Source organism: Scyliorhinus torazame, chromosome 3 (assembly GCF_047496885.1).
Source record: "Scyliorhinus torazame isolate Kashiwa2021f chromosome 3, sScyTor2.1, whole genome shotgun sequence".
Lineage (NCBI taxonomy): Eukaryota > Metazoa > Chordata > Chondrichthyes > Carcharhiniformes > Scyliorhinidae > Scyliorhinus > Scyliorhinus torazame.
The window spans coordinates 295,258,213-295,284,232 of NC_092709.1; the positions used below are offsets into that span (position 1 = coordinate 295,258,213).

The 26,020-nt window shown below is 49.7% G+C and overlaps 1 protein-coding gene across 2 annotated transcripts in view; it reads right to left on the reverse strand.

Annotated features, from left to right (window-relative positions):
* Positions 1–26,020, reverse strand: part of me2 (malic enzyme 2, NAD(+)-dependent, mitochondrial) — a 171,058-nt gene that overhangs the window by 126,961 nt on the left and 18,077 nt on the right. For both annotated transcript variants that reach the window (XM_072497417.1, XM_072497416.1), the window contains exon 2: positions 549–670. In XM_072497417.1, the coding sequence (XP_072353518.1) occupies positions 549–656 (108 nt within the window). In that variant the 5' untranslated portion in view covers positions 657–670. The remainder of the gene's footprint in view (positions 1–548; positions 671–26,020) is intronic.

The window sequence follows — 26,020 nt, forward strand, 5'->3', positions numbered from 1 at the left end:
CCATCTCATCCTTTAAAGCCTTCCTCAAAACCCTCCTTTGTCAAGGTTTTTGCTCACTCTTTCTAATCTCTCTTCCTTTGGTCCCCCCCAATCCAGAGATGCACCTTCACATTTATTTCTGGGTGCTATATAAATGCAAGCAGTTGCTGTAGCAAAAGTGCACCTTTTTTCACTCTCTTAGATATGTATGGAGTACTAAAGGCTTTGGCAGAATAAGAAACTTTCAGAACTTCTAATGAGCTTTTTTGGTACCAAGCAAACTTGTGTCTGGAAGATGAATGTGAATATGGGTGGGGGTGGGTTGGGGAGGAGTGGGAGAGAGAGAGAGAGAGAGAGAGAGAGAGAGAGAGAGAGAGAGTATTCCGGTGAAACGTCAATGACTTGAAATACTAATATTGCCTAATTTGTGTGCTGGTAGCATTTTCTGTCCTTAATTCATTCCCGCATGTACAAAACAGGAAAACGTGCAAATTTCACGTCATCAGATATCGGAAACTCTGGTGGTGTCCTGTAATATAAGGAAAAACATTTTTTTTTTTACAAAATACCTTATTTGTTCTGGGACTCAGCATCAGTGGTTTTCCCTTCTCCTTTGTATGGACACAACGACACACATACACACATGGTCTCACAGCCAAATTAAGTCGTGACAACATCTTTAATATTCCGTCTGTGGGAGTCAAAGTGAACCATGTTAGCCATTTTAGTAACACAAGTCAGTAACATTTGTATGTCGATTCAAGCCCAACATTTAAAAAATTCATTATGGGGATGTGGGCATTGCTGGCTAGACTGGCATTTATTGCCCATTAAGATTGCCCTCGAGAAGCTAGCGCTGAGCTGCCTTCTTGAACCGCTGCAGTCCGAGTGCAGATACACCCATAGTGCTGTTAGGAAGTGAGTTCCACGAGTTTGATAGAATTCCAAGTCAGGAGTTACTTTGGAGGAGAAAATGTTGGAGTTGCACTCATCCAGGCAAGTGGAGAATATTCCATTTCCCTCATGACTTGTACCTAGTATAGAAGAAATTGGGTTCAAGACATTTCAGCAAGCAGCAGTAAAAGATCAAGGAAATTTCCATGTCCTTTTAAAAAGCAATTCACAAATCAAAGCTCCTACACATAGGTCAAATGGTTTTTAAAATAAATTTAAGTACCCAATTCATTTTTTCCCAATTAAGGGGCAATTTAGCGTGTTCAATCCACCAACCTGCACATCTTTGGGTTGTGGAGGCGAAACCCACGCAAACACGGGGAGAATGTGCAAACTCCACACGGACAGTGACCCAGAGCCGGGATCGAACCTGGGACCTCGGCACCGTGAGACTGCAGTGCTACCACTGCGCCACCGTGCTGCCCTAAGTTAAATGTTAAACAGGATTTGAAAAAATTTCAAGAAGTTCAGACATCATTTACATCAAGATTTGTATTCTCTGAAGTCAACAATCTAGTATTTATCATCCTAATTTTGTAAAAATTGACAAGGTTTTTTTAGTGGTAAGAACAGCTCTACTTTTCACACCCTACAATTCCAATGAAATTGAACGAATAGTGAATAATTCACCTCCAGACTTCTGCAAATGCCTCTGAAAAGCAATGCCTAAGGTATCTGAAATAATGTTGCTCCTTTCTCCCCCACCAGTATCACTTCACAAATCATTCCCATAAAGACATGAAAGCATAACAAATATGAACAGTGTAAATGGGTGTACCTCTCCACGTGGGCTTGCAGAAATCAACTGGTTTTGACAGAGGTTTACAATGGTTAATATTATCACTAATTTATTTCTCATCACACACTGAAGGTTTGTTTGGTGCAGCAGGGTAGCAAAATTGGACAAGACCACCACGTCCACATCATTAATGAAAAAAAAGTTACTCTGAAGATCCAATACAAGTAATTACTTCTGGTTAGCAGGAAGTACATTTAATAACTTGTCATCCAGATTGCACCAGAGCTTAAAATGAAGGCTGTTGGACTAATAGCAGACAATAAAAGTCAATGATCCAGACAGGTTCAACTTCCTGAATGTTTAATGTACACAAACGCAATCATAGTTCAATAACCATCCATTCACTCAGAACAACCACCCCCGCTGCTGTTGCAATATACTTGATCATTGTACAACAGTAATGCTCATTGAAGCCTGGTTAAATACTTACTCATGTTTATATACCAAATTACAATGCCACACTGTAATATGCCGCATGACCTTCAACTTTTATTGCTAAAACCTGTAGGTGCACAGGAAAGTTTTAAAAAACCCATGCGTGATTTTTGCCAACAGCAAAACGGCAGAGTGATCAAGGTGATGATGCAGCTGGCAATTTAATTTTCACCAAGGAGGGTCATGCCAAAGCCCAATGCTTATGCATTCACTATACAAGACACACTAGCCCAGATCTTCCAAGCAGCAGCAATGATCATCAGGTTGCCACAACGCTCAAAATTCCCCTGACTTGGCTCGGTGCTGCTTCGCATTTATACCGCATCTTCCAAGACCAGCTTGCACAGAAGTGAGCAATGCACCACAGGGGAATGATGATGCCACAGGACAGTCAGGTATTCAGAGGGTGCAGACAGGCAAATAGCAGGGGGCCGGGGTGGCCTCAACAGTGGAACAGTCAAGTAGTCAGGTAGAGTAGCTACCTGGTAGCTAACCAGCCAGTACCATAAAAATGTTCAGCGTCGGAGATGTTCATGAAGGATTCCTGGGAGAAGTTGAAACTTCCTGGGCAATTTCCCCTTAGGTTCACAGACCAGGACTTCCACAGGTTCCCACAGCAGAGCTACAGTCATACATCCTGGGCGGGATTCTCCGTGCTAGAGACTAAGTGCTGACTCTGGGACTGAATCGGTCAACATCTACGACAACTAAATTGGAGCGGCCCTGGAGCAATTCAGGATCCGTTAATGGGCTAGCACCGGCGCCACGTGGAACCCGAGCGATTCCAATGAAAACCGTGCCCGATTCGCTGGGGTCAGGATTGCCAGTCGAGAGGCTGACAAGCTGCGGCCACATATTAGCACTCCAGTCCCCACACACACTCCTCCCAGACAACAAGATGGCAGCAAGTAGAGTGGCACCCCGGTTCACAGACGCACAGCTCAAGACCTTGTTGGACGCAGTGGAGGAGAGGCGGGCCACCCTGTTCCCAGAGGTGGGTAGGAGGCTGCCACACACTGTCATGCACCAAGCCTGGGCACAGGTGGCAGCGGCCATGAACGCTGTGAGCTCCACCATCAGTACTGGACAGCAGTTCTGGAAGAAGTTGCACAACCTCCTCAGGTCGGCCAAGGTGAGTAGGCAACACCTTGCCACTGGCACCAACCCTTGTCCCACAGACCCGTAACCCCCCCACCCAGAGGATAAACGAACCTTACCCGCCGGCAGTGTGTACGCACCCAACCCTGCACCCATACCACCTGCCATTGCCACAAAGGCCACCAGCTGCCTACCTCGTGCTGCACGACTGCCTAACACTGCGCTTTCTGTCTTCGCCCCCTCACCCACCGCCCAGTGGAAGGTGGCATATAACCGTAGAGAGAGAAGACCGAGGGAGACCACCGGACCTGCGGACCCTCAGCATCACGGAGCAGTCGGCACTGGAGCTGGTCGGTGGGCCCGGAGAGAGGGCAGTCGCCAAGGCTGAGGTCGGCATTGGGCAACCAAGTGAGCCCTCACTGAGGTGTAGTGTCCCTACGGCCCCCACCTCACCTCCCCACACCATCCTCTCACTCCCACACAACACCCACCACCCCAACCCACGATCCAATTATGCGTCATGTCTTGCAGGATCAGGCGTCTGGTGTGGGCCATAAGAGTAAGTGGTAACATATAAGGCAGCTCCTGTCCAGGGTCACAGAAAAGAGCTCTTTTTAACCAATACAGGGTGGAATTTTGGTGAAAAGACGTAGGTGAATGTTGGAGGAGTACTTTCCCCTCCGAATGGTATGTCTCTTGGTTACCAGACCCGGCAGAAAACAGTGAGAGATTTGGCTGAAAAACTGGAGCAGACTTCTGCAGCAAAAACAAATGTCTTACAGGATCACCTGGAGACGAGACGAGCCTTTCTGGTGTCCCCTGATCCCGACCCCAAGAAGATTTCAGTGACGAGGCAGCAACGGACAGCGACGCAAGCCCCCAAACGACAGCCCGAGACACCCCAGAGCACCAGTCCGGACACCACACAGACTTTCCATCACAGCTGTCTCCAACAACCTCCACCACGCCAGATACTCACCTCGATTGGGCATGTTAGTGAAGTGGCACTATATGGTGCGCACCACACACGTGCAACGTTACATTAGCTGGAGGTAGGAACCCTGAGGGGGGTGGACCGACCCCAGGGACTAGCTGCCGTCAGACCGGCCTCGGGCCTCTGGAAAGGGCAATTCCAACAATAATGGAAATGCAGAGACAGAGCCAGGGACTACATGAGAGGCTGTCAGCAACCAACCAGTACCCGCAGGTGCAGCTGGAGAAGTCCAACGCCTGAAGGCAGCAGGACCGGTGCAAACCATGCGTGCCACCCAGGCCAACACTGAGTGGGCGGTGTCCGCTGTGGAAGCCTTGAGGGCAACGGTATAGGCCATGGGTCAGGATGTCCAAGGCTTGGGCTAATCTATGACGGCAGTGGCCAAGGCCCAGGGCAGAGCTGCCGTGTCACAGGCAGCTATGTACCAGGATCACCTGGACATTGCAGCGACACTCCAGAGCTTGGCCCAGTTACAAGGGGCTATGGCTGAGGGCCCCGTCGGCATTTCCAGGGCTGTTCGACCTGAGCCAGTCCTAGAGGGAGGTGGCACAGTCATTGAGTGATGTGGTACAGTCCCAGAGGGAGGTGGCCCAGTCCCTGTGCTCTATGGCCTTGAGCATGGAGACCCTGGTTGAGACGAGAGCGGGCCTCCAGGAATGGCAGCGTCAGGTGGTGGGGGAGCCCCAGAGGTTCGCTCCGGTCGCACCTCCATCCCACGGAGTTGCTCAGGGGTCATCGGCACCCCGAGGGAGCAGGAGATTATGAGGCCTTGCCAGTGAATCCTGCAGGGGAGGTCCTGGGACACCAGAGCCTCTGCTCCCCCCACCCCCCTCCTGTCCTTGGCACATCCGATGGGCAGTGGGCAGAACAGGGTGGCACCACACCACCTGGGACACCCGAACGACGGCCAGGTCGCTCCAGAGGACGGCAGGAATCGCAGCAGGCTGCCTCCACCCCGATGTACTGCCAGGGATCCACCTAGACATAGTGTTATGGCCCGTAGGCCAGAAAGGTAGATACCAGGTAAGTTGACAGGGTGCAACACATAGGATAGCATTAGGTCTCGGGCACAAACGGTTTTCGAGATGTTTACCTGTTATGTTCAGCACAAGCATCTGCACACAGAAGTTCCAACGTGCCTCGGTGCTCTTTCAGAAGCGTCTGAGGGATGGACTGGGCTGGCTGCAGAGGGGGCACTGGGAAGTGAGGTGAGGCTAGGGGGAAGAGATGGGCAGATGGTGGAGGCGGGCACAGGCCGGTGCTCCCAGGTCGGACACCCCTTCATTCCAGTACCCCACCACTCTCCATCAATCACAAACCCCCCCACCCCGCCCAAGGGTTCGGTGGGACCATATGACATAGGAGCAGATTAGGCCACTTGGCCCATCGAGTCTGTTCTGCCATTCAATCATGGCTGATATTTTCTCATCCCCATTCTCCTGCTTCTCCCCATAACCACTGGTCCCCTTATTGAATCAAGAACTCTGTCTTAATGACACTCAGTGAATTGGCCTCCACAGCCTTCTGCAGCAAAGTGTTCCACAGATTCACCACCCTCTGGCTGAAAAAAATCCTCCTCATCTCTGTTTCAAAGGATCATCCCTTTAATCTGAGATGGTGTCCTCTGCTTCTAGTTTTTGTTACAAGTGGAAACATCCTCTCCAGGTCCACACTATCCAGGCCTCGCAGTATCTTCTAAGTTTCAAAAAATGAACCCCTCTCATCCTTCTAAACTCCAACGAGTACAGACCCAGCGTCCTCCACCGTTCCTCATATGACAAGTTCTTCATTCCAGGGATCATTCTTGTGAACCTCCTCTGGACCCTTTCCAAGGCCAGCACATCCTTCCTTAGATACGGGGCCCAAAACTGCTCACCATACTCCAAATGGGATCGGACCAGAGCCTTATACAGCCTCAGAAGTACATCCCTGGTCTTGTATTCTAGCCCTCTTGACATGAATGCTAATATTGCATTTGCCTTCCTAACTGCCGACTGAACCTGCACGTTAACCTTAAGTGAATCGTGAACAAGGACTCCAAAGTCCCTTTGTGCTTCTGCTTTCCGAAGCATTTCCCCATTTAGAAAATAGTCTATGCCTAGATTCCTCCTTCCAAAGTGCATAACCTCACACTTTGCCACATTGTATTTCATTTGCCACTTCACTGCCCACTCTCCATGCTTGTCCAAGTCCTTCTGCAGCCCCTCGTTTCCTCAATACTACCTGTCCCTCTACAGGGGCAAAATTCTCTGTTATCGGCGCGATGTCTGCCGACCGGCGCCAATCAGTCCAGCATCGCGCCAATCCAAAGGTGCGGAATCCTCCGCATCTTGGGGGGGCCGAGACCTAACCTTGAGGGGCTAGGCCCGCGGCGGACATATTTCCGCCCCGCCAGCTGGCGGAAAAGGCCTTTGGCGCCCCGCCAGCTGGCACGGAAATGACATGCGCGGGAGCGTTAGCGGCCGCTCACAGCGTCCCCGCGCATGCGCTGTGGAGGGAGTCGCTTCCGCCTCCGCCATGGTGGAGACCATGGCGAAGGCGGAAGAAAAAGAGTGCCCCCACGGCACAGGCCGTGGCGAAGGGGGAAGGAAAAGGGTGTCCCCACGGCACAGGCCCGCCCACGGATCGGTGGGCCCCGATCGCGGGCCAGGCCACCGTGGGGGCACCCCCCCCGGGGCCAGATCGCCCCGCGCCCCCCCCAGGACCCCGGAGACTGCCCACGCCACCTTGTCCCGCCGGTAAGAGAGGTGGTTTAATCCACGCCGGCAGGACAGGCATTCTAGAAGCGGGACTTCGGCCCATCCGGGCCGGAGAATCGCGGGGGGGGGGGGGCCCCGCCAACCGGCGCGGCACGATTCCCGCCCCCGCCAAATTCCGGTGCCAGAGAATTCAGCAACCGGCGGGGGCGGGATTCATGCCAGCCCCCGGCGATTCTCCGACCCGGCGGGGGGTCGGAGAATGTCGCCCCAGATCTTTGTATCATCTGCAAACTTAGCAGCAGTGCCTTCAGGACCGTGATGGAATGGCCAGCTCACATGCAGGGTTCACCAAGTGGACCGTGGAAAGTGCTATCGTTATTCCATGCAGATATGCCATACGGTCCCCCTGCTCAGAGTAGTTTTCCACAGCATGCCCGGTCCGACAGATCCTCTAATAACAGGTGCTGCCGGTACACACGAGGCCGGATGCGGCACCTCCTTCCCACCTTCACCTCGGCCTGTTGGGCTGCCAGCTCTCGCTCCTCACCAGCTGACTCCTATTCCTCTGGGGCTGCAGTTTCCTTCAGCTCCTGCTCAGACAGCTTCAGTGCATCTCCCAGGGCTTCGGCGACTAGGGTGAAAACCACCATTCCTTGTTGGATTCCGATGTCCATAGTCTGCAGTGAGTGAAAGTCAGACATGTTAGCATGGTGCGTAACCACCACGCCCGGTGCCCAACCAGGTCCTACGTGGTACACGGTGGCTCCGGTCTGCACTGCAGCCCCTGTCTCTGATTGTCCACAAACCAAAAGATTTGACCCACTCACTACACCCCTCAAATAACTATGTTAACAGTTATAGAATCATTACAGTGCAGAAAGAGGCCATTCAGCACATCGAAGCTGCACAGACCTTTCTGACAGCCTGAATTGTCCAGCTGATCCCAATGATGGTAAATCCCTGCCATGAGTTTCTTGATGGTGGAGTGTGAGGTGCATAGAATGGGAAACCCTGTTAAATGTCGGGTTTCTCCGCTGCCATGAAACCTGCCAAGTGAATTAATATCTTTTAAAAAAAGAACAATACACCACAGGACAGGGACTCTTTGGCCCTCCAAGCCTGCGCCGACCATGGTACCTGCCTAACCCAAAACCGTAGGCATTACGGGCCAACGCTATTCATATATTTGTCTAGATGCCCTTTAAATGCCACTATTGTGCCTGCTCACTCCACCTTAAAGTGTTACTGCATTTTTTAAAAAAGTTGTATTTTATTCGAGTCAAAAGGACAGGGACATAAATTTAAAAACATTCTCCACACCCCAGTTTGTGCAGGTTTTTCCCCCTTTCCACCCCCTCTTCCCGCCCCTGTCCTCTCCTCGTCCCGCCTTCCCACCCCCAACCAACAATTCCTCAAACAGTCATGAACAGCCCCCACCTCGTCTCAAAGTCGTCTGCTGATCCCCTCAATTCGAACTTGATCTTTTCCAGCTGGAGAAAGTTGTACAGGTTTCCCAGCGAGACCGCCACCCCCAGTGACGTTGTCAATCACCATTCCAACAGAATCCTTCGCCGGGCAACTAGAGGCAAAGGCCACAACATCGGCCCTCCTCCCCTCCATCAGCATTTCCGATGGGTCCGGCCCAGCTTCTACCCACAAAATCTTTGGTAACATCCCAAACACCCCCTCCCAGCATCTCTCCAATTTCGCTCAGCCCCAGGGCACCATGTTTTCTGGGCCCGCATGATTCTCCGGTCCTCTGGGCTGGGAAGCACGTGGGCAAGAGTTATTACTGGTCGTGACAATTTCACTCATTTCATCTCCCAGTAAAAGATAAAGTTGCCATAGTCCCAAGTGACATAGGCTGCCCTTTGAGGGGGAGACCTGACTGGTGCTGATTTAACCTAAGGATCACCACACCTCAGGTGATAGGAAAGCATAGGCAGCGCGTAGCACAAGTAGATAGCACTGTGGCTTCACAGCGCCAGGGTCCCAAGTTCAATTCCCCGCTGGGTCACTGTCTGTATGGAGTTTGCACGTTCTCCCAGTGTCTGCGTGGGTTTCCTCCGGGTGCTCCGGTTTCCTCCCACAGTCCAAAGACGTGCAGGTTAGGTGGATTGGCCATGATAAATTGCCCTTAGTGACCAAAAAGGTTAGGAGGGGTTATTGGGTTACGGGGATAGCGTGGAAGTGACGGCTTAAGTGGGTCAGTGCAGACTCGATGGGCTGAATGGCCTCCTTCTGCACTGTATGTTCTATATTCTATAAAAGTTGAGAAGGCGGGATTTCATGAATAACTTGGGGTTATTCAGGGCTTCATGACTAATCTGGAGTTATTCATCATTTATCAACGTTTACACTGCTTTTAAAATTCATTATGGGATGTGGGCGTCGCTGGCTACGTCAGCAAATATTGCCCATCCCTAGCTGCTCTTTAGAAGGTGGTGGGAAGTTGCCTTCAAGAACTGCTGCAGTCCCGGAAGGCCCCACCTTCTCAGCCTTGCCCCTCACCTTTGGAAAGACTGCTTAAGCCCACACCTCCACCCCATCCCCGTAACCCAGTAACCCCATCTAACCTTTTTATTTGGACACCAAGTGCAATTTAGCCTGGCCAATCCTGCACATCTTTAGACTGTGGGAGGAAACCAGAGCTCCCGGAGAAAAACCACGCAGACACGGGGAGAACATGCAGACTCCACACAGACATGACCCAAACTGGGAATCGAACACAGGTCGCTGGCGCTATGAAACAACAGTGCTAACCACTGTTAGTTACACCAAACTGAAAACCAGGAGAACAGAATACTGAATTTTAATTCTTTGACTCATTTAGAAGGAAAAAATGTGCAAATGTTACTGGCAGCAGTCAGAACATGTGTCACGAGCAGCAAAAGCTGCAATCAGCACAGAAAGCAGAACAGATAGAAATGTTTGACAAATGTTAAAAGGTCACACTTAATTGCTTTGAGTAGCACTAACTGAAGATAAGGGTAAAAGCAACAAGGCTATAAAATGCCCTGAAGTGCACTTTTGTTTGGTTAAACGTTTGTGTGTCTTAGAGATCAGCAAAAGCACTTCTTCCACCAAAGGAAAAAATACAGATCAGTTAAGTAACTCTTGCATAACTCTAGATGGGGGGGACAAGATTCTCTTAAAGTTTATTTAAGCTGTCATGCTGATGAAGCACTTCCCGAGTTAATATCGTGCTTATGTCAGCTATGGTAATATGCAAACAAATGAAACAAATAAACGAGAAGATGCAGTCCTTCAAGGAATTTGGCGCACCAATCTTTCAACATTGAGCATTACGTTTCACAAAATTAAAACAAATGCTCTCTGGTACAATGCAAAATCTTTCAGGAAGTTTCAATGATATCATCAGCCACTTCTAAAGCTTTAAACCAGTCATTGCTGCACTGGTGACAATTTAACATGTTTATTACAAGCTCTTTTTTTATCTATAAACAGAGTACCCAATTCTTTTTTCCCCAATTAAGGGGCAATATAGCATGGCCAATTCACCTACCCTGCACATCTATTTTTGGGTTGTGGGACTGAGATCCACACAGACACAGGGAGAATGTGCAAACTTCACACAGACAGTGAGCTGGGGCGGGGATCGAACCTGGGGCCTCAGCGCCGTGAGGCAGCAGTGCTAACCACTGCACCACCATGCTGCCCTTATATTACGAATTGGTTCATTATTCTTTTTACACTTCAAACTGAAGCCTTAAATTTATAGAAGCTGGTGTTAGCTCTCATCTACATTTACTACAACTGAGACTTTACTTCAAAGTATTTAATTGGCTGTAAACACTTTGGGAAGCCCAACAGAAAGGATTTTACTGGCCAAGATGTTAAATTGATGGGTGACAAGAACTAAATGAATATTCACAGGGAGAATCCCAATATAATCCTGAAGAGAGGTGGGAAGAAAAACCTCATACACATAGATACATAGAAGATAGGAGCAGGAGGAGGCCTTTTGGCCCTTCGAGCCTCCTCTGCCTTTAATCACGATCATGGCCGATCATCCAACTCAATAGCCTAATCCTGCTTTCTCCCCATAGCCTTTGATCCCATTCTCCCCAAGTGCTATATCCAAATGCCTCTTGAATACATTCAAAGTTTTAGCATCAACTACTCCCTGTGGTAATGAATTCCACAGGTCTACCACTCTTGTCTGAAGAAATGTCTCCTTATCTCTGTCTGAAATGGTTTACCCTGAATCCTCAGACTGTGACCCCTGGTTCTGGACACACCCCTCATTGGTAACATCTCCCCTGCCTCTACCCGGTCTAGTCTTGTTAGAATTTTATAAGTCTCTGTGAAATCCTCCCTCATTCTTCTGAACTCCAGCGAGAACAATCACAACCTAGTCAATCTCTCCTCATATGACAGTCCCGCCATCCCTGGATTCAGTCTGGTAAACCTTTGCTGCACTCCCTCGAGAGCAAGAACATCCTTCCTCAGAGAAGGAGACCAAAACTGCACACAATACTCCAAGTGTGGCCTCACCAAGGCACTGTACAATTGCAGCAACACATCCCTGCTTCGATACGCGAAACCTCTTGCAATGAAGGCCAACATACCATTAGCCTTCTTTACCGCCTGCTGCACCTGCATGCTTACCTTCAGCGAATGGTGCACAAGGTCACCCAGGTCCCACTGCACACTCCCCTTTCCCAATTTACAATGATTCAGGTAGTAATCTGCCTTCCTGTTTTTGCTTCCAAAATGAATAACCTCACACTTATCCAAATTATACTGCATCTGCCATTGGTTTGCCCACTCGCCCACCCTGTCCAGATCTTGCTGTAGGATTCCTGCATCCTCGTCACAATTCACCCTCCCACCCAATTTGCTATCATCTGCAAACTTTGAGATGTTATATTTTGTTCCCTCATCCAAATCATCAATATATATTGTGAATAGCTGGGGTCCCAGCACCAATCCCTGTGGTACCCCACTAGTTATTGCCTGCCAATTTGAAAAGGAACAATTAATCCAGACTCTTTGTTTCCTCTGTCAAGCAGTTTTCTATCCACCTCAATACATTTCCCCAAATCCCATGCGCTTTAATTTTGCACAATAATCTCTTATGCGAGACTTTGTCATGACCTTGGCTTGCCCTTTGCCAAAGTCCCACGAGAGGCAAGATTAAGTGGTGTGCAACAGATAAACCTGATATGCATCACTGGACTTGCATGAGTGCAATTCCTTCCACTACAGTAAAAAATAGATGTTTGTTGTACAGTTGACAAAAAGAGGTCAGACAAGTGGCAGGAGAAATTTAATACAGAGAGGGGTTTGCATTTTGGCAGAAGGCAGGGATAGAGAGGGGCAATATAAAGGGAATGGCATATCTTTTATTCACTCTGGGATGTGGGCATTTTTGGCTGGACCAGCATTTATTGCCCATCCCGGATTGAGGGGACAGTTAAGAGGCAGCCATACTGCTGTGTATCTGGAGTCTTGTATCGGATGGCAGATGGGTTTCTTCAACAATCAACAATGGTTTCATAATCCTCATTAGACTTTTAATTCCAGATTTTTATTGAATTCAATGGTGGGATTCGAACTCTGGATTACTAATCCAGTGAAAATACCACTGAAGACCCAAAGAGCGACAATCCGGGAGCAGGACGAATGGATCGCCTCGCTCGAGGCTGAGATAACAAAGCTGACCGCAACCCAAAAGATGCTGAAGGGGAAAGTAGACGGCCAGGAGAGGAAAACGCTACAGTCACGGTCGCACACAGGCCTTGTGAAACACTGGGGAGGGGAGGGAGTGGGGGGGGGGGAGCCAACGAGATGAGGAGGGGACAGGTGGTCCCACCACTGGGGTGGGGGGGTTGCAGTGTTCTAAGGGTGAGGGTGAGAGCGGAGGAAAGGGGAGGCCGCATGAGCAGAGGGGTTTGGGGAGTGGTGATCAGGTAACGCAAGGGGGGTGGGGAGGGTAAAATGCTGGTCGTATGTGGGGAAGGGGAAGGGGGCGGTGGATGGTGGCAGTGGCCATCCCTGACAACCCAAGAACAAAGGTGGACCTGGGCATGCAGAGGCATATACACAAGGCAAACATGTCTCACCCCACAGGAAGGTGGGGGGGGGGGGGGAAACAGAACCGCCCCCATCAGGATAGTCACCTGAAATGCGAGGGGACTTAATGGCTCAGTGAAAAGATCCAGAGTCTTCACTTATCTAAAAAGCCTGAGGGTCGACGTTGTATTCCTCTAGGAGACGCACATCAAAGCGAAACACTAAATGTGGGTACAGAAAAGCTGGGCAGGACAGATGTATCAGGCGTGCTTCGATACAAGGGCGAGGGGGGGGTAGTAAAACTGTTCAATAAAAGGGTGGCCTTCACAGCGACGAATACGCTGGCTGACCCAGGGGGACGTTACGGAATGGTTAGTCTGGTCCTAGAAGGGGCCCTGATGGTATTAGTAAATGAATATGCCCCAAACTGGGACACTGCAGAGTTCGTCAAAGACTACGGCAGAAATTCCCGAACTCGACTCCCACCAACCGATCATGGGGGACGCCGTTAACTGTGTACTGGACCAAAATGCAGATTAAAAAAAAAAAAATTAGATTATCCGATTATTTTTTCCAATTAAGGGACAATTTAGCATGGCCAATCCACTTACTCTGCACATTTTTGGGTTGTGGGGGCGAAACCCACGCAGGCAGGGAGAGAATGTGCAAACTCCACTCGGACAGTGACCCAGAGCCGGTATCGAACCTGGGACCTCAGCGCCGTGAGGCAGCTGTGCTAACCACTGGGCCACCGAGCTGCCCAGCCCAAGTGCAGATTGGCCCAGATCAGGAATGGCAAAATAATTGGCCACCTTCATGGAACAAATGGGGGTCTGGACCCGCAGAGGTTCAACCAGCCGAGAGAAAAGGAATTCTCCTTCTTCTCCCACATCCATTAAGCCTCCTCCCAGATAGACTTCTTTGTGTTAGGAAAGACAGTGCTTCCAGGGGTAGTAGGAGCAGAATACTCTGCAATAGTAATTTCGGATCACACACCACACTACGAGGTTGGAGACAAGACGGGTCCAGCTGGACACGGCCCTCTTCGCCAAAAAGGCTTTTTGCGAAAGGATGACACTAGCCATCGACACACATGTAAGACTGCAACCAGAATGGGGAGGTCTCACCCTCCACATTCTGGGAGGTACTGATGGCAGTGATCAGGGGAGAAATAACAGCATGTAGGGTTCATAGAGACAGGGGGGGAAAGGTGACCAAGCAGTGACTGATGGACTCCATACTGGAGGTAGATCGGCGGTACTCCACAGCCTCAACCGTGGAGCTGCTAGCGGAGAGGAAATAAACTACAAATGCAATTCAGACAGGTGATCCAGCTCGGTCAGTCACGGGAAACTTTTTACGAACACAGGGACAAGGCCAGCCACCTACTGGCCCACCAGCTGAAGAAACAGACGGCCACACGAGAGATAGCACAGGTCAGGGACGAAAAGGGATGGATGGTGAGCGCCTTCTACCGGGGACTGTACATATCCGAATCCCCGGAGAGGAACTCTGAGATGAAGCAGGTCCTGAATGGTCCTACAGGGATGATGCAGGAGGGAGGGTTTCAGATTTCTGGATAACTGGGGGTCATTTTGGGGTCGGTGGGACCTCTACAAACAGGATGGTCTACACCTGGACCAGAGGGGTACCAATATCCTGGGGGGGAAATTTGCTAATGCTCTTCGGGAGGGTTTAAACTAGTTCAGCAGGGGCTTGGGAACCTGAATTGTAGCTCCAGTATACAGGAGGTTGAGAGTAGTGAGGTCATGAGTAAGGTTTTAAAGTTGCAGGAGTGTACCAGCAGGCAGGAAGGTGGTTTAGAGTGCGTCTTCTTCAATGCCAGGACCATCCGGAATAAGGTGGGTGAACGTGCGGCATGGGTTGGTACCTGGGACTTCGATGTTGTGGCCATTTCGGAGACATGGATAGAGCAGGGACAGGAATGGTTGTTGCAGGTGCCGGGGTTTAGATATTTCAGTAAGCTCAGGGAAGGTGGTAAAAGAGGGGGAGGGGTGGCATTGTTAGTCAAGGATAGTATTACGGTGGCAGAAAGGATGTTTGATGAGGACTCGTCGACTGAGGTAGTATGGGCTGAGGTTAGAAACGGGAAAGGAGAGGTCACCCTGTTAGGGGTTTTCTATAGGCCTCCGAAAAGTTCCAGAGATGTAGAGGAAAGGATTGCAAAGATGATTCTGGGTAGGAGCGAAAGCAACAGGGTAGTTGTTATGGGGGACTTTAACTTTCCAAATATTGACTGGAAACGCTATAGTTCGAGTACTTTAGATGGGTCCGTTTTTGTCCAATGTGTGCAGGAGGGTTTCCTGACACGGTATGTAGATAGGCCAACGAGAGGCGAGGCCGTATTGGATTTGGTACTGGGTAATGAACCAGGACAGGTGTTAGATTTGGAGGCAGGTGAGCACTTTGGTGATAGTGACCACAATTCGATTACGCTTACTTTAGTGATGGAAAGGGATAGGTATATACCGCAGGGCAAGAGTTATATCTGGGGGAAGGGCAATTATGATGCGATAAGGCAAGACTTAGGATGCATCAGATGGAGGGGAAAACTGCAGGTGATGGGCACAATGGAAACGTGGAGCTTGTTCAAGGAACAGCTACTGCGTGTCCTTGATAAGTATGTGCCTGTCAGGCAGGGAGGAAGTGGTCGAGTAAGGGAACCGTGGTTTACTAAGGCAGTCAAAACACTTGTCAAGGGGAAGAAGGAGACTTATGTAAAGATGAGGCATGAAGGTTCAGTAAGGGCGCTCGAGAGTTACAAGTTAGCTAGGAAGGACCTAAAGAGAGAGCTAAGAAGAGCCAGGAGGGGACATGAGAAGTCTTTGGCAGGTAGGATCAAGGATAACCCTAAAGCTTTCTATAGATATGTCAGGAATAAAAGAATGACGGGTAAGAGTAGGGCCAGTCAAGGACAGTAGTGGGAAGTTGTACTTGGAGTCCGAGGAGATAGGAGAGGTGCTAAATGAATATTTTTCGTCAGTATTCACACAGGAAAAAGACAATGTTGTCGAGGAGAATACTGAGATTCAGGCTACTAGACTAGAAGGGCTTGAGGTTCATAAGGAGGAGGTGTTAACAATTCTGGAAAGGGTGGAAATAGTAAGTCCCCTAGGCCGGATGGGATTTATCCTAGGATTCTTTGGGAAGCTAGGGAGGAGATTGCTGAGCCTTTGGCTTTGATCTTTAAGTCATCTTTGTCAACAGGAATAGTGCCAGAAGACTGGAGGATAGCAAATGCTGTTCCCTTGTTCAAGAAGGGGAGTAGAGACAACCCCGGTAACTATAGACCAGTGAGCCTTACTTCTGTTGTGGGCAAAATCTTGGAAAGGTTTATAAGAGATAGGGTGTATAATCATCTGGAAAGGGATAATTTGATTAGACATAGTCAACACGGTTTTGTGAAGGGTAGGTCGTGCCTCACAAACCTTATTGAGTTCTTTGAGAAGGTGGCCAAACAGGTGGATGAGGGTAAAGCAGTTGATGTGGTGTATATGGATTTCAGTAAAGCGTTTGATAAGGTTCCCCATGGTAGGCTACTGGAGAAAATACGGAAGCATGGGATTCAGGGAGATTTAGCAATTTGGATCAGAAATTGGCTAGCTGGAAGAAGACAAAGGGTGGTGGTTGATGGGAAGTGTTCAGACTGGAGTCCAGTTACTAGTGGTGTACCACAAGGATCTGTTTTGGGGCCACTGCTGTTTGTCATTTTTATAAATGACCTGGAGGAGGGCGTAGAAGGATGGGTGAGTAAATTTGCAGATGACACTAAAGTCGGTGGAGTTGTGGACAGTGCGGAAGGATGTTACAAGTTACAGAGGGACATAGATAAGCTGCAGCGCTGGGCTGAGAGGTGGCAAATGGAGTTTAATGCAGAAAAGTGTGAGGTGATTCATTTTGGAAGAAATAACAGGAAGACCGAGTACTGGGCTAATGGTAAGATTCTTGGCAGTGTGGATGAGCAGAGAGATCTCGGTGTCCATGTACATAGATCCCTGAAACTGGGTTTGTCAAGGGCAGACAGTGAACATTAGGCACCTGCTGAACGTAGTCATGACCCCACCCAGGGATGAGACACCAGAAGTGATCATCTCCCTGGCGCGGAGATGGCCTTTGACCGAGTGGAGTGTAAATATCTCATTGAGGTACTGGAATAGTTTGGGCCAGTGTTCACCTCATGGGTGAAATTGATTTTCAACGCTCCCATGGCGAGCATACAGACGAACGCCACTAGCTTAGACTACTTCCAGCTGCACATACGCATGGGCAGGGATGCTGCAGTTCGCTCTGGCTATCACGCTCAGGTCAGCGGAGGGGTGGAGAGGCATTCGGAGAGGAGACAGGGAGCACAGTGTCTCTCTCTCATGTGGATAACTGGCTCCTCTATGTTTCGAATCCCTAGCCAGCATCGGTAAAATAATGGGACTGCTGAGGGAGTTCGAAGCCTTCTCGGGATATAAACTCAACTTGATTAAGAGCACAATCTTCCCGATGAACCCACTGGGGAGGAACAGAGCTGGCAACCCTGCTGTTCAAACTGGCCCAAACCAAGTTCAGATACCTTTGGTTCCAGATAGCCTACAACTGGACCAGACTCCATAAGTGGAAACTGACCAACTTGGTGGAAGAGTTGAAGAGGGACCTGCAGAGGTGGGACGCACTCCCGAGCGGGGAGAGTGCAGACAATAAAAATTCTTCTTCTAATTTAGATTACTCCCAATCTTTGTCCCCAAATCTTTCTTCACCAAGGTGGACGAGCTAATCTTGGCCTTCGTGAGGGGGGAGGACCCCAGGATCCGCAAATCAGTCCTACAAAGACGGCGGCGCTCTGGGGGGTTTAGCACCTCCGAACCTCCTGTTCTACCACTGAGCAGCAAATACAGAAAGGGTGCAGAGTTGGCTGGGGAAGTCATGTACAGATAGAAGAGACCTATATCGGAAAGTTCCTGCAGGCACTGGCCACCGCCTCGCTCCCATTTCCCCCCCAGCCATGGACTCAGCGAGCCCGGTGGTGGTAGCCATGCTTATAACCAGGAAGCAGCTCAAACACCACTTCGGACTCAGACATGCCTGTCGCTACCCCCATCTGCAAAGACCATAGGTTCATCTCGGCCAAAATGGACGCCACATACAAAACATGGAGAAGAAGGGGTTTTGAAGGTCAGAGACTTATACGTAGACGGTAGAGTAGCAACCATGGGGGAATTAACAGAGAAGCTTGTGTTTCCGAAAGGGAACGAACTCCGATATCTCCAAATATGCGGTTTCCTCCACAAGGAAGTCCCATCAATCCCCTAGCTGCCCAGGCACACCCTACTGGACATACTGCTGGCACAGAACAAATTAGGGGAGAGTAAGTGCGCAGACATATATGGACAACTACTAAAGGAGGTAAGGGCTCCACTTGACTAAACAAGAGAGAAGTGGGAGGAAGAACTAGGCATCGAGATGGGGGGGGGGACGGGACTCTGGAGTGAAATACTACACAGCGTGAACTCCACCTCCTCGTGCGCGAGGCTGAGCCTGACGCAGCTGAAGGTAATACACACGCACACCTGACCAGGACACACATGAGCAGGTTCTTCCCAGAGATGGAAGACAGATGCAAGCGATGTCTGGGGGGTCCAACTAACCACTCCCACATGTTCTGGTCTTGCCCCAGGCTGACCAGGTTGTGGCCCACCTTTTCCGAGGCCATATCCAAGATTGTGGGGGTTAAGGTGGCGCCATGCCCATTAGTGGCAATCTTAGGGGTATTAGAGCAGCCAGAGTTCTTCGAAGGGAGGAGGGCCGACGGATGGAAATTGGCAGCGCCACCCAGGGCCTCGGACCAACTGGCCGACCTGGCAGAATTCCTGAGGCTCGAAAAAATAGAATTTGCCATCAGGGTGGTCTCAGGTAGAAACAGTTCACCAACATCTTCAAAGACCTGTTTGTGCCCAGCAGCCAGGAGGGGGAGCAAGGGGAAAGAAAGGGTTACATCCAATACAAAGAAAAAAAATGTTTGCACTACACCCGTTGCACGGGTGCTTACAAGGCTGCATTACGGTAACACTGCCCTGTGAGCTGGTGACTTTCCGTCTTTTTTTCTCATGTTATTTTGAATGCTGTACTTTGTAAACAACCAGGGCTTTTCTCATGTTACTGTTGCGTATTTTGTTTTGATTGTATTTTGTGTTTTTAAAAATTGTTTGTTATAAATGAATAAAAGTACTTTCAAAACTTTCTACATAGATTATGAAACTAACAGATACTGTAGTAAGCAAGATATTAAAATAAATAGTCTTGCCGTTAATAACAAGAGTAATCATTAGACACTCTTGCAACAACACCTTGATGTGACACGGCGGCACAGTGGTTAGCACTGCTGCCACACAGCACCTGGGACCCGGGTTCAATTCTGACCTTGGGTGACTGTTTGGCGTTAACACTTTCTCTCAGTGTCTGCATGGGCTTCCTCTGGGTACTCCAGTTTCCTCCCAGTCCAAAGATGTGTAGGCTAGGTGGATTGGCTAGGTTAAATTGCCCCTTAGTGTTCAGGGATATGCACGTTAGGTTACGGGTATGGCGGGGTGGACTGGGGCGTGTTCCTGGGTTGAGTGCTCTTTCAGAGGGTCGGTTCAGACTCGATGGGCCGAATGGCCTTCTTGTGCACGGTAGGGATTCTATGATTCTAGATGCAAGTGTAAATATTTTTGTGAAAAGTTTCAGTTCCAATATTAAAACCATCAGTCCTGTTAAAAATTGGATGACTAACTTCCACAGAATAAAGCGTTATTTTACACTACAGCACAAATGAAGTTAATTCAAGACTGCCAACATTTAAAACAAGACCAAATTATTGGATGCAATAACACCCATCTAATATTCTCCTCGGCATTTGAACTCCTGTTTGCTCATGGGAATTCTTGTAATATAATTCATAATGCATAACCCTACCTTTTGGAAAATCACAAAGAATATTTTTCACACATTTACTTGCCTTCTTTTTAACTTCCACCCCATAATATTGAGCAATATAGTACAATCTATCCTAGTATGATAGACTATCCAGTATGTAATATTGTCCACCACTAGCCAACTCTGATAGTCGAGTATTGAACCATTCACCACAATATTTTGCAAATGTTTGCACCTCAAAAACAAATGTCAATTTGGTGGAGTAACAGTATTCCTTTCTGCACATTATCTAAACGGTGAGAGATTGTAGATCTCTGGGTGCCCTAGTGAATGAATCACAAAAGGTTTGTATGTCCGTACAGCCTGTAATTAGGAAAGCTAGTAGAATGTTATCATTTACTGCAATGGGAATTGAATACAAAAGTAGGGAGGTTATTCTTCAGTTATGCAGAGCACTAGTGAGACTAGATCTGGAGTACTGTGTACAGCAGCGATGGACAACCTACGCTAGAGAGTGGGCCGCATGAGTGGCCCTCCATCTCAGTGGGCCGCAAGATTGGACTCAGGCATTTTCACTAATCATGACCCCATGAATGAGATTAAATAAATTTACTAAATATTTCATGAATTATAGAAAATGCTTAATTCATTTATTTATTAATAGAACTATCAACTTCAAATGATAAAAACAAAATAAATACCTTGGAAGCACAGGGAGCACATGCTCTCACCATCAATGTTGTGTGCAATCAGCATGTTCTTTACTTTACGTGCATATCACTTTAAGCATACCAGTAGGGAAAAAACTACATGGATGGAAATCAGCGGAATGTGGCAACCCTGTGAATGGACAACGGTCAACAAAATGTCTCGTGGGCCGCAATCACAATCCAGATGGGCCACATGTGGCCCCCAGGTCTCAAGTTGCCCACCACTGGTGTACAGTATATGTCACCTTATTTAAGGAAGGATGTATGCATTGGTAGCAGTTCAGAGAAGGTTTACCAGACTAATGCATGGAATGAGCAGGTTCTGTTATGAAGGTTGGACAGGCTGGACTTGTATCTGCTCTAGTTTAGAAGAATAAAAGATGACTTGATTGAAACATACAAGATCCTGAGGGGTTTTGATAGGAAGGATATTTCCTCTTGTGGGATCACTGTTTAAAAATAAGGGGCCGTCCATTTAATATGGAGATGAGACAAAATGTTCTCTCCGAGGGTCGTGAGTCTTTGGATTGGATTTGTTTATTGTCACGTGTACCGGGGTACAGTGAAAAGTATTTTTCTGCGAGCAGCTCAACAGATCATTAAGTACATGAGAAGAAAAAGGAATAAAAGAAAATACATAATAGGGCAACACAACATATACAATGTAACTACATAAGCACTGGCATCGGATGAAGCATACAGGGTGTAGTGTTAATGAAATCAGTCCATAAGAGGGTCATTTAGGAGTCTGGTGACACTGGGGAAGAAGCTGTTTTTGAGTCTGTTCATGCGTGTTCTCAGACTTCTGTATCTCCTGCCCGATGGAAGAAGTTGGAAGAGTGAGTAAGCTGGGTAGGAGGTATCTTTGATTATACTGCCCGCTTTCCCCAGGCAGCAGGAGGTGTAGATGGAGTCAATGGATGGGAGGCAGGTTTGTGTGATGGACTGGGCGGTGTTCACGACTCTCTGTTTCTTGCGGTTCTGGGCCGAGCAGTTGCCATACCAGGCTGTGATGCAGCCTGATAGGATGCTTTCTATGGTGCATCTGTAAAAGTTGGTAAGAGTCAATGTGGACATGCCGAATTTCCTTAGTTTCCTGAGGAAGTATAGGCGCTGTTGTGCTTTCTTGGTGGTAGCGTCGACGTGGGTGGACCAGGACAGATTTTTGGAGATGTGCACCCCTAGGAATTTGAAACTGCTAACCATCTCCACCTCGGCCCCATTGATGCTGACAGTACTTTGCTTCCTGAAGTCAATTACCAGCTCTTTAGTTTTGCTGGCATTGAGGGAGAGATTGTTGTCGCTACACCACCCCACTAGGTTCTCTATCTCCCTCCTGTATTCGGACTCATCGTTATTCGAGATCCGGCCCACTATGGTCGTATCGTCAGCAAACTTGTAGATGGAGTTGGAACCAAGTTTTGCCACGCAGTCGTGTGTGTACAGGGAGTAGAGTAGGGGGCTAAGTACGCAGCCTTGCGGGGTGCCGGTGTTGAGGACTATTGTGGAGGAGGTGTTGTTGTTCATTCTTACTGCTTGTGGTCTGTTGGTCAGAAAATCGAGGATCCAGTTGCAGAGTGGGGAGCCAAGTCCTAGGTTTTGGAGCTTTGATATGAGCTTGGCTGGGATTATGGTGTTGAAGGCGGAGCTGTAGTCAATAAATAGGAGTCTGACTTCCGGGTGCGGCGATGACCAGCTGAGTCGCACGTTTCGGCACCTCCCGTTGGAACGGACTTTTGGGCTCTTAGTAGGAGCCCCAATGGTAATTTTTGACGGCTAAAACCATTGTGCGGTGAAATAGAAGGGAATCCCCCCGGATATATATGGAGAAAGAAGAGAGTAGTGGCTGGATTGCAGAGGATCCTCAGGAGCAGCGGCAAGGAAGGGAAGCACGAAGCAAGATGGTGGCGGAAGGAGGCCGTTCGGTGTGGGGCCCGGAACAGCAAGAGTTCCTGCGGCGCTGTGTGGAGGAGCTGAAGAAGGAGGTGTTGGCCCCGATTCTACAGGCGATTGAAGGGCTAAAGGAGGCACAGAAGACCCAGGAGTTGGAGCTTCGTGATGTGAAGGCAAAGGCTGCTGAGAATGAGGATGAAATACAGGGCCTGGTGGTGAAGACAGAGACGCACGAGGCACTGCATAAAAGGTGTGTAGAGAGGCTGGAAGCCCTGGAGAATAACTCGAGGAGGAAGAACTTAAGAGTTTTGGGTCTTCCCGAAGGTGCAGTGGGGGCGGACGTCGGGGCATATGTGAGCACATTGCTTCACTCGTTAATGGGACCGGAGGCCCCGACGGGCCCCTTGGAAGTGGAGGGAGCATATCGAGTCCTTGCGCGAAGACCAAAGGCAGGAGAAATACCTCGAGCCATAGTGGTGAGGTTTCACCGCTATAAGGACAGGGAGATGGTCCTGAGATGGGCGAAAAAGACACGGAGCTGCAGGTGGGAGAATGCGGTGATCCGAGTGTACCAGGATTGGAGTGCGGAGGTGGCGAGAAGGAGGGCGAGTTTCAATCGGGCCAAGGCGGTGCTACATAGAAAGTTAAATTTGGAATGCTGCAGCCAGCGGGACTGTGGGTTACACACCAAGGGAAACATCACTACTTCGAGACGGCAGAAGAGGCGTGGACATTTATTGTAGAGGAGAAGTTGGACTAGACTGGAGAGAGAAAGAGTTTCTGTAATAAAGTAGTGGGGGGATTGTATGGGACGGGGAAGGGGGAAGGAAATTTTCTCTATTCCCCTCATTGGGGGGGGGGGGGGGGGGGGGGGGTATGGTGAACTGTGGGCGCCGGTGGGGAAGGAGAGGGGGAAGGAGGGAGCTGCGCCATTAGGGGCGGGGCCGAGTGGGGAACGCGGGTTTTGTCCCCGCGCTATGGTAATTGCGGCGGGAAAGGGAGCGCAGGAAGGAGGGGGCCTTACACAATGGGGGGCCACGGATAAACGGGGGAAGCCGAGGTCAGCCAGAGTTTGCTGACTTCTGGGAGTAACATGGGGGGAGCAAATACGCTAGAAAGGGATCTAGCGGAGGGGGGGTTAACTGGGTTGCTGCTGCTAAGGGAAAGGGGGAGCTGTTATGGGGCGGGGTGGTCGGGACGGGAGGACACCGTCAGGGGGACAAACGGGAGCATGGGAACCAGGTGAGAAGCTGGTCTAAAAAAGGGGATAGCTAGTCGACATGGGGGGGGGGGTAAAGAGCCCCCCGACCCGGTTGATCACGTGGAATGTGGGAGGGCTGAATGGGCCGATTAAGAGGGCAAGGGTACTCGCGCACCTAAAGAAATTAAAGGCAGATGTGGTCATGCTACAGGAGACGCATCTGAAGCTGGCGGATCAGGTCAGATTACGTAAAGGATGGGTGGGACAGGTATTTCATTCGGGCTTGGATGCGAAAAGTAGAGGGGTGGCTATATTAGTGGGGAAACGGGTAGTGTTTGAGGCGAGGACCATAGTAGCGGACAGTGGGGGTAGATACGTGATGGTGAGTGGCAGATTACAAGGGGAAGCAGTGGTTCTGGTGAACGTATATGCCCCGAACTGGGATGATGCAAACTTCATGAAGCGTATGCTGGGGCGTATCCCGGACCTGGAGGCGGGAAAGTTGGTAATGGGGGGAGATTTCAACAAGGTGCAGGATCCAGGGCTGGACCGGTCCAGGTCTAGGACCGGGAGGAGGCCGGCAGCGGCCAAGGTGCTGAAGGACTTCATGGAGCAGATGGGAGGAGTAGACCCCTGGAGATTCACTAGGCCCAGGAGTAGGGAGTTTTCCTTCTTCTCCCATGTCCACAAGGTGTATTCTCAGATAGACTTCTTTGTCCTGGGAAGGGCACTGATCCCGAAGGTGACAGGGACGGCGTATTCGGCCATAGCCATCTCGGACCATGCCCCACATTGGGTAGATCTGGTAGTAGGAGAGGAAAAGGAACGGCACCCACTCTGGAGATTAGATATGGGACTGTTGGCGGATGAGGGTGTGTGTGTAAGGGTGAGGGGATGTATCGAAAGGTACCTGGAGATTAACGATGATGGAGAGGTTCAGGTGGGAGTGGTCTGGGAGGCACTGAAGGCGGTGGTCAGAGGGGAACTGATTTCCATAAAGGCCCATAAGGGGAAACAAGAGAGTAAAGAGAGGGAGCGATTGTTGAGAGAAATTTTGAGGGTGGATAGGCAATATGCAGAGGCTCCGGATGAGGGACTGTACAGGGAAAGACAAAGGTTGCATACGGAATTTGACTTGCTGACCACGGGCAGGGCAGAGGCACAATGGAGGAAGGCACAGGGAGTACAGTATGAGTGCGGAGAGAAGGCGAGCCGGTTACTGGCCCAACAATTGAGGAAGAGCGGGGCGGCGAGGGAGATAGGTGGGGTGAGGGACGAGGAGGGTGAGATGGAACGGGGAGCAGAGAGGGTGAACGGGGTGTTTAAGGCATTTTTTGAGAGGCTGTATAAGGCTCAACCCCCGGAAGGGAAGGAGGGAATGATGCACTTCCTGGATCAGCTGGAATTCCCGAAGGTGGAGGAGCAGGAGAGGACAGGATTGGGAGCACAGATTGAGGTGGAGGTGGTAAAAGGGATTGGGAGCATGCAGGCAGGGAAGGCCCCGGGACCAGATGTGTTCCCGGTGGAATTTTATAGGAAATACATGGACCTACTAGCCCCGCTTCTGACGAGAACTTTTAACGAGGCCAGGGAAGGGGGGACGTTGCCCCCAACGATGTCGGAGGCGACGATATCGTTGCTCCTGAAGAGGGACAAAGACCCGCTGCAGTGCGGGTCTTACAGGCCTATCTCCCTTCTGAATGTAGATGCCAAGCTCTTGGCCAAGGTGATGGCGACGAGGATAGAGGATTATGTTCCAGGGGTGGTTCACGAGGATCAAACTGGGTTTGTTAAGGGGAGACAGGTGAACACTAATATACGGAGGCTGCTAGGTGTGATGATGATGTCCCCGCCGGAGGGAGAGGCGGAGATAGTGGTGGCGATGGACGCTGAGAAACCATTTGATAGAGTGGAGTGGGATTACCTGTGGGAAGTGTTGAGGAGATTTGGATTTGGAGAGGGGTTTATTGGGTGGGTTCAGCTTTTATATAGTGTCCGGGTGGCAAGTGTGATCACAAACAGGCAGAGATCTGACTATTTCCGTCTATATAGAGGGGCAACACAGGGGTGTCCCCTGTCCCCGATACTGTTTGCGTTGGCAATTGAGCCACTGGCCATAGCGCTGAGGGGCTCTAGGAAGTGGAGGGGAGTACTTAGGGGAGGAGAAGAGCACCGGGTGTCATTATACGCGGGTGACTTGCTGTTGTATGTCGCGGACCCAGTGGAGGGGATGCCCGAGATAATGCAGACACTCAGGGAGTTTGGGGAATTTTCAGGATATAAACTGAATATGGGGAA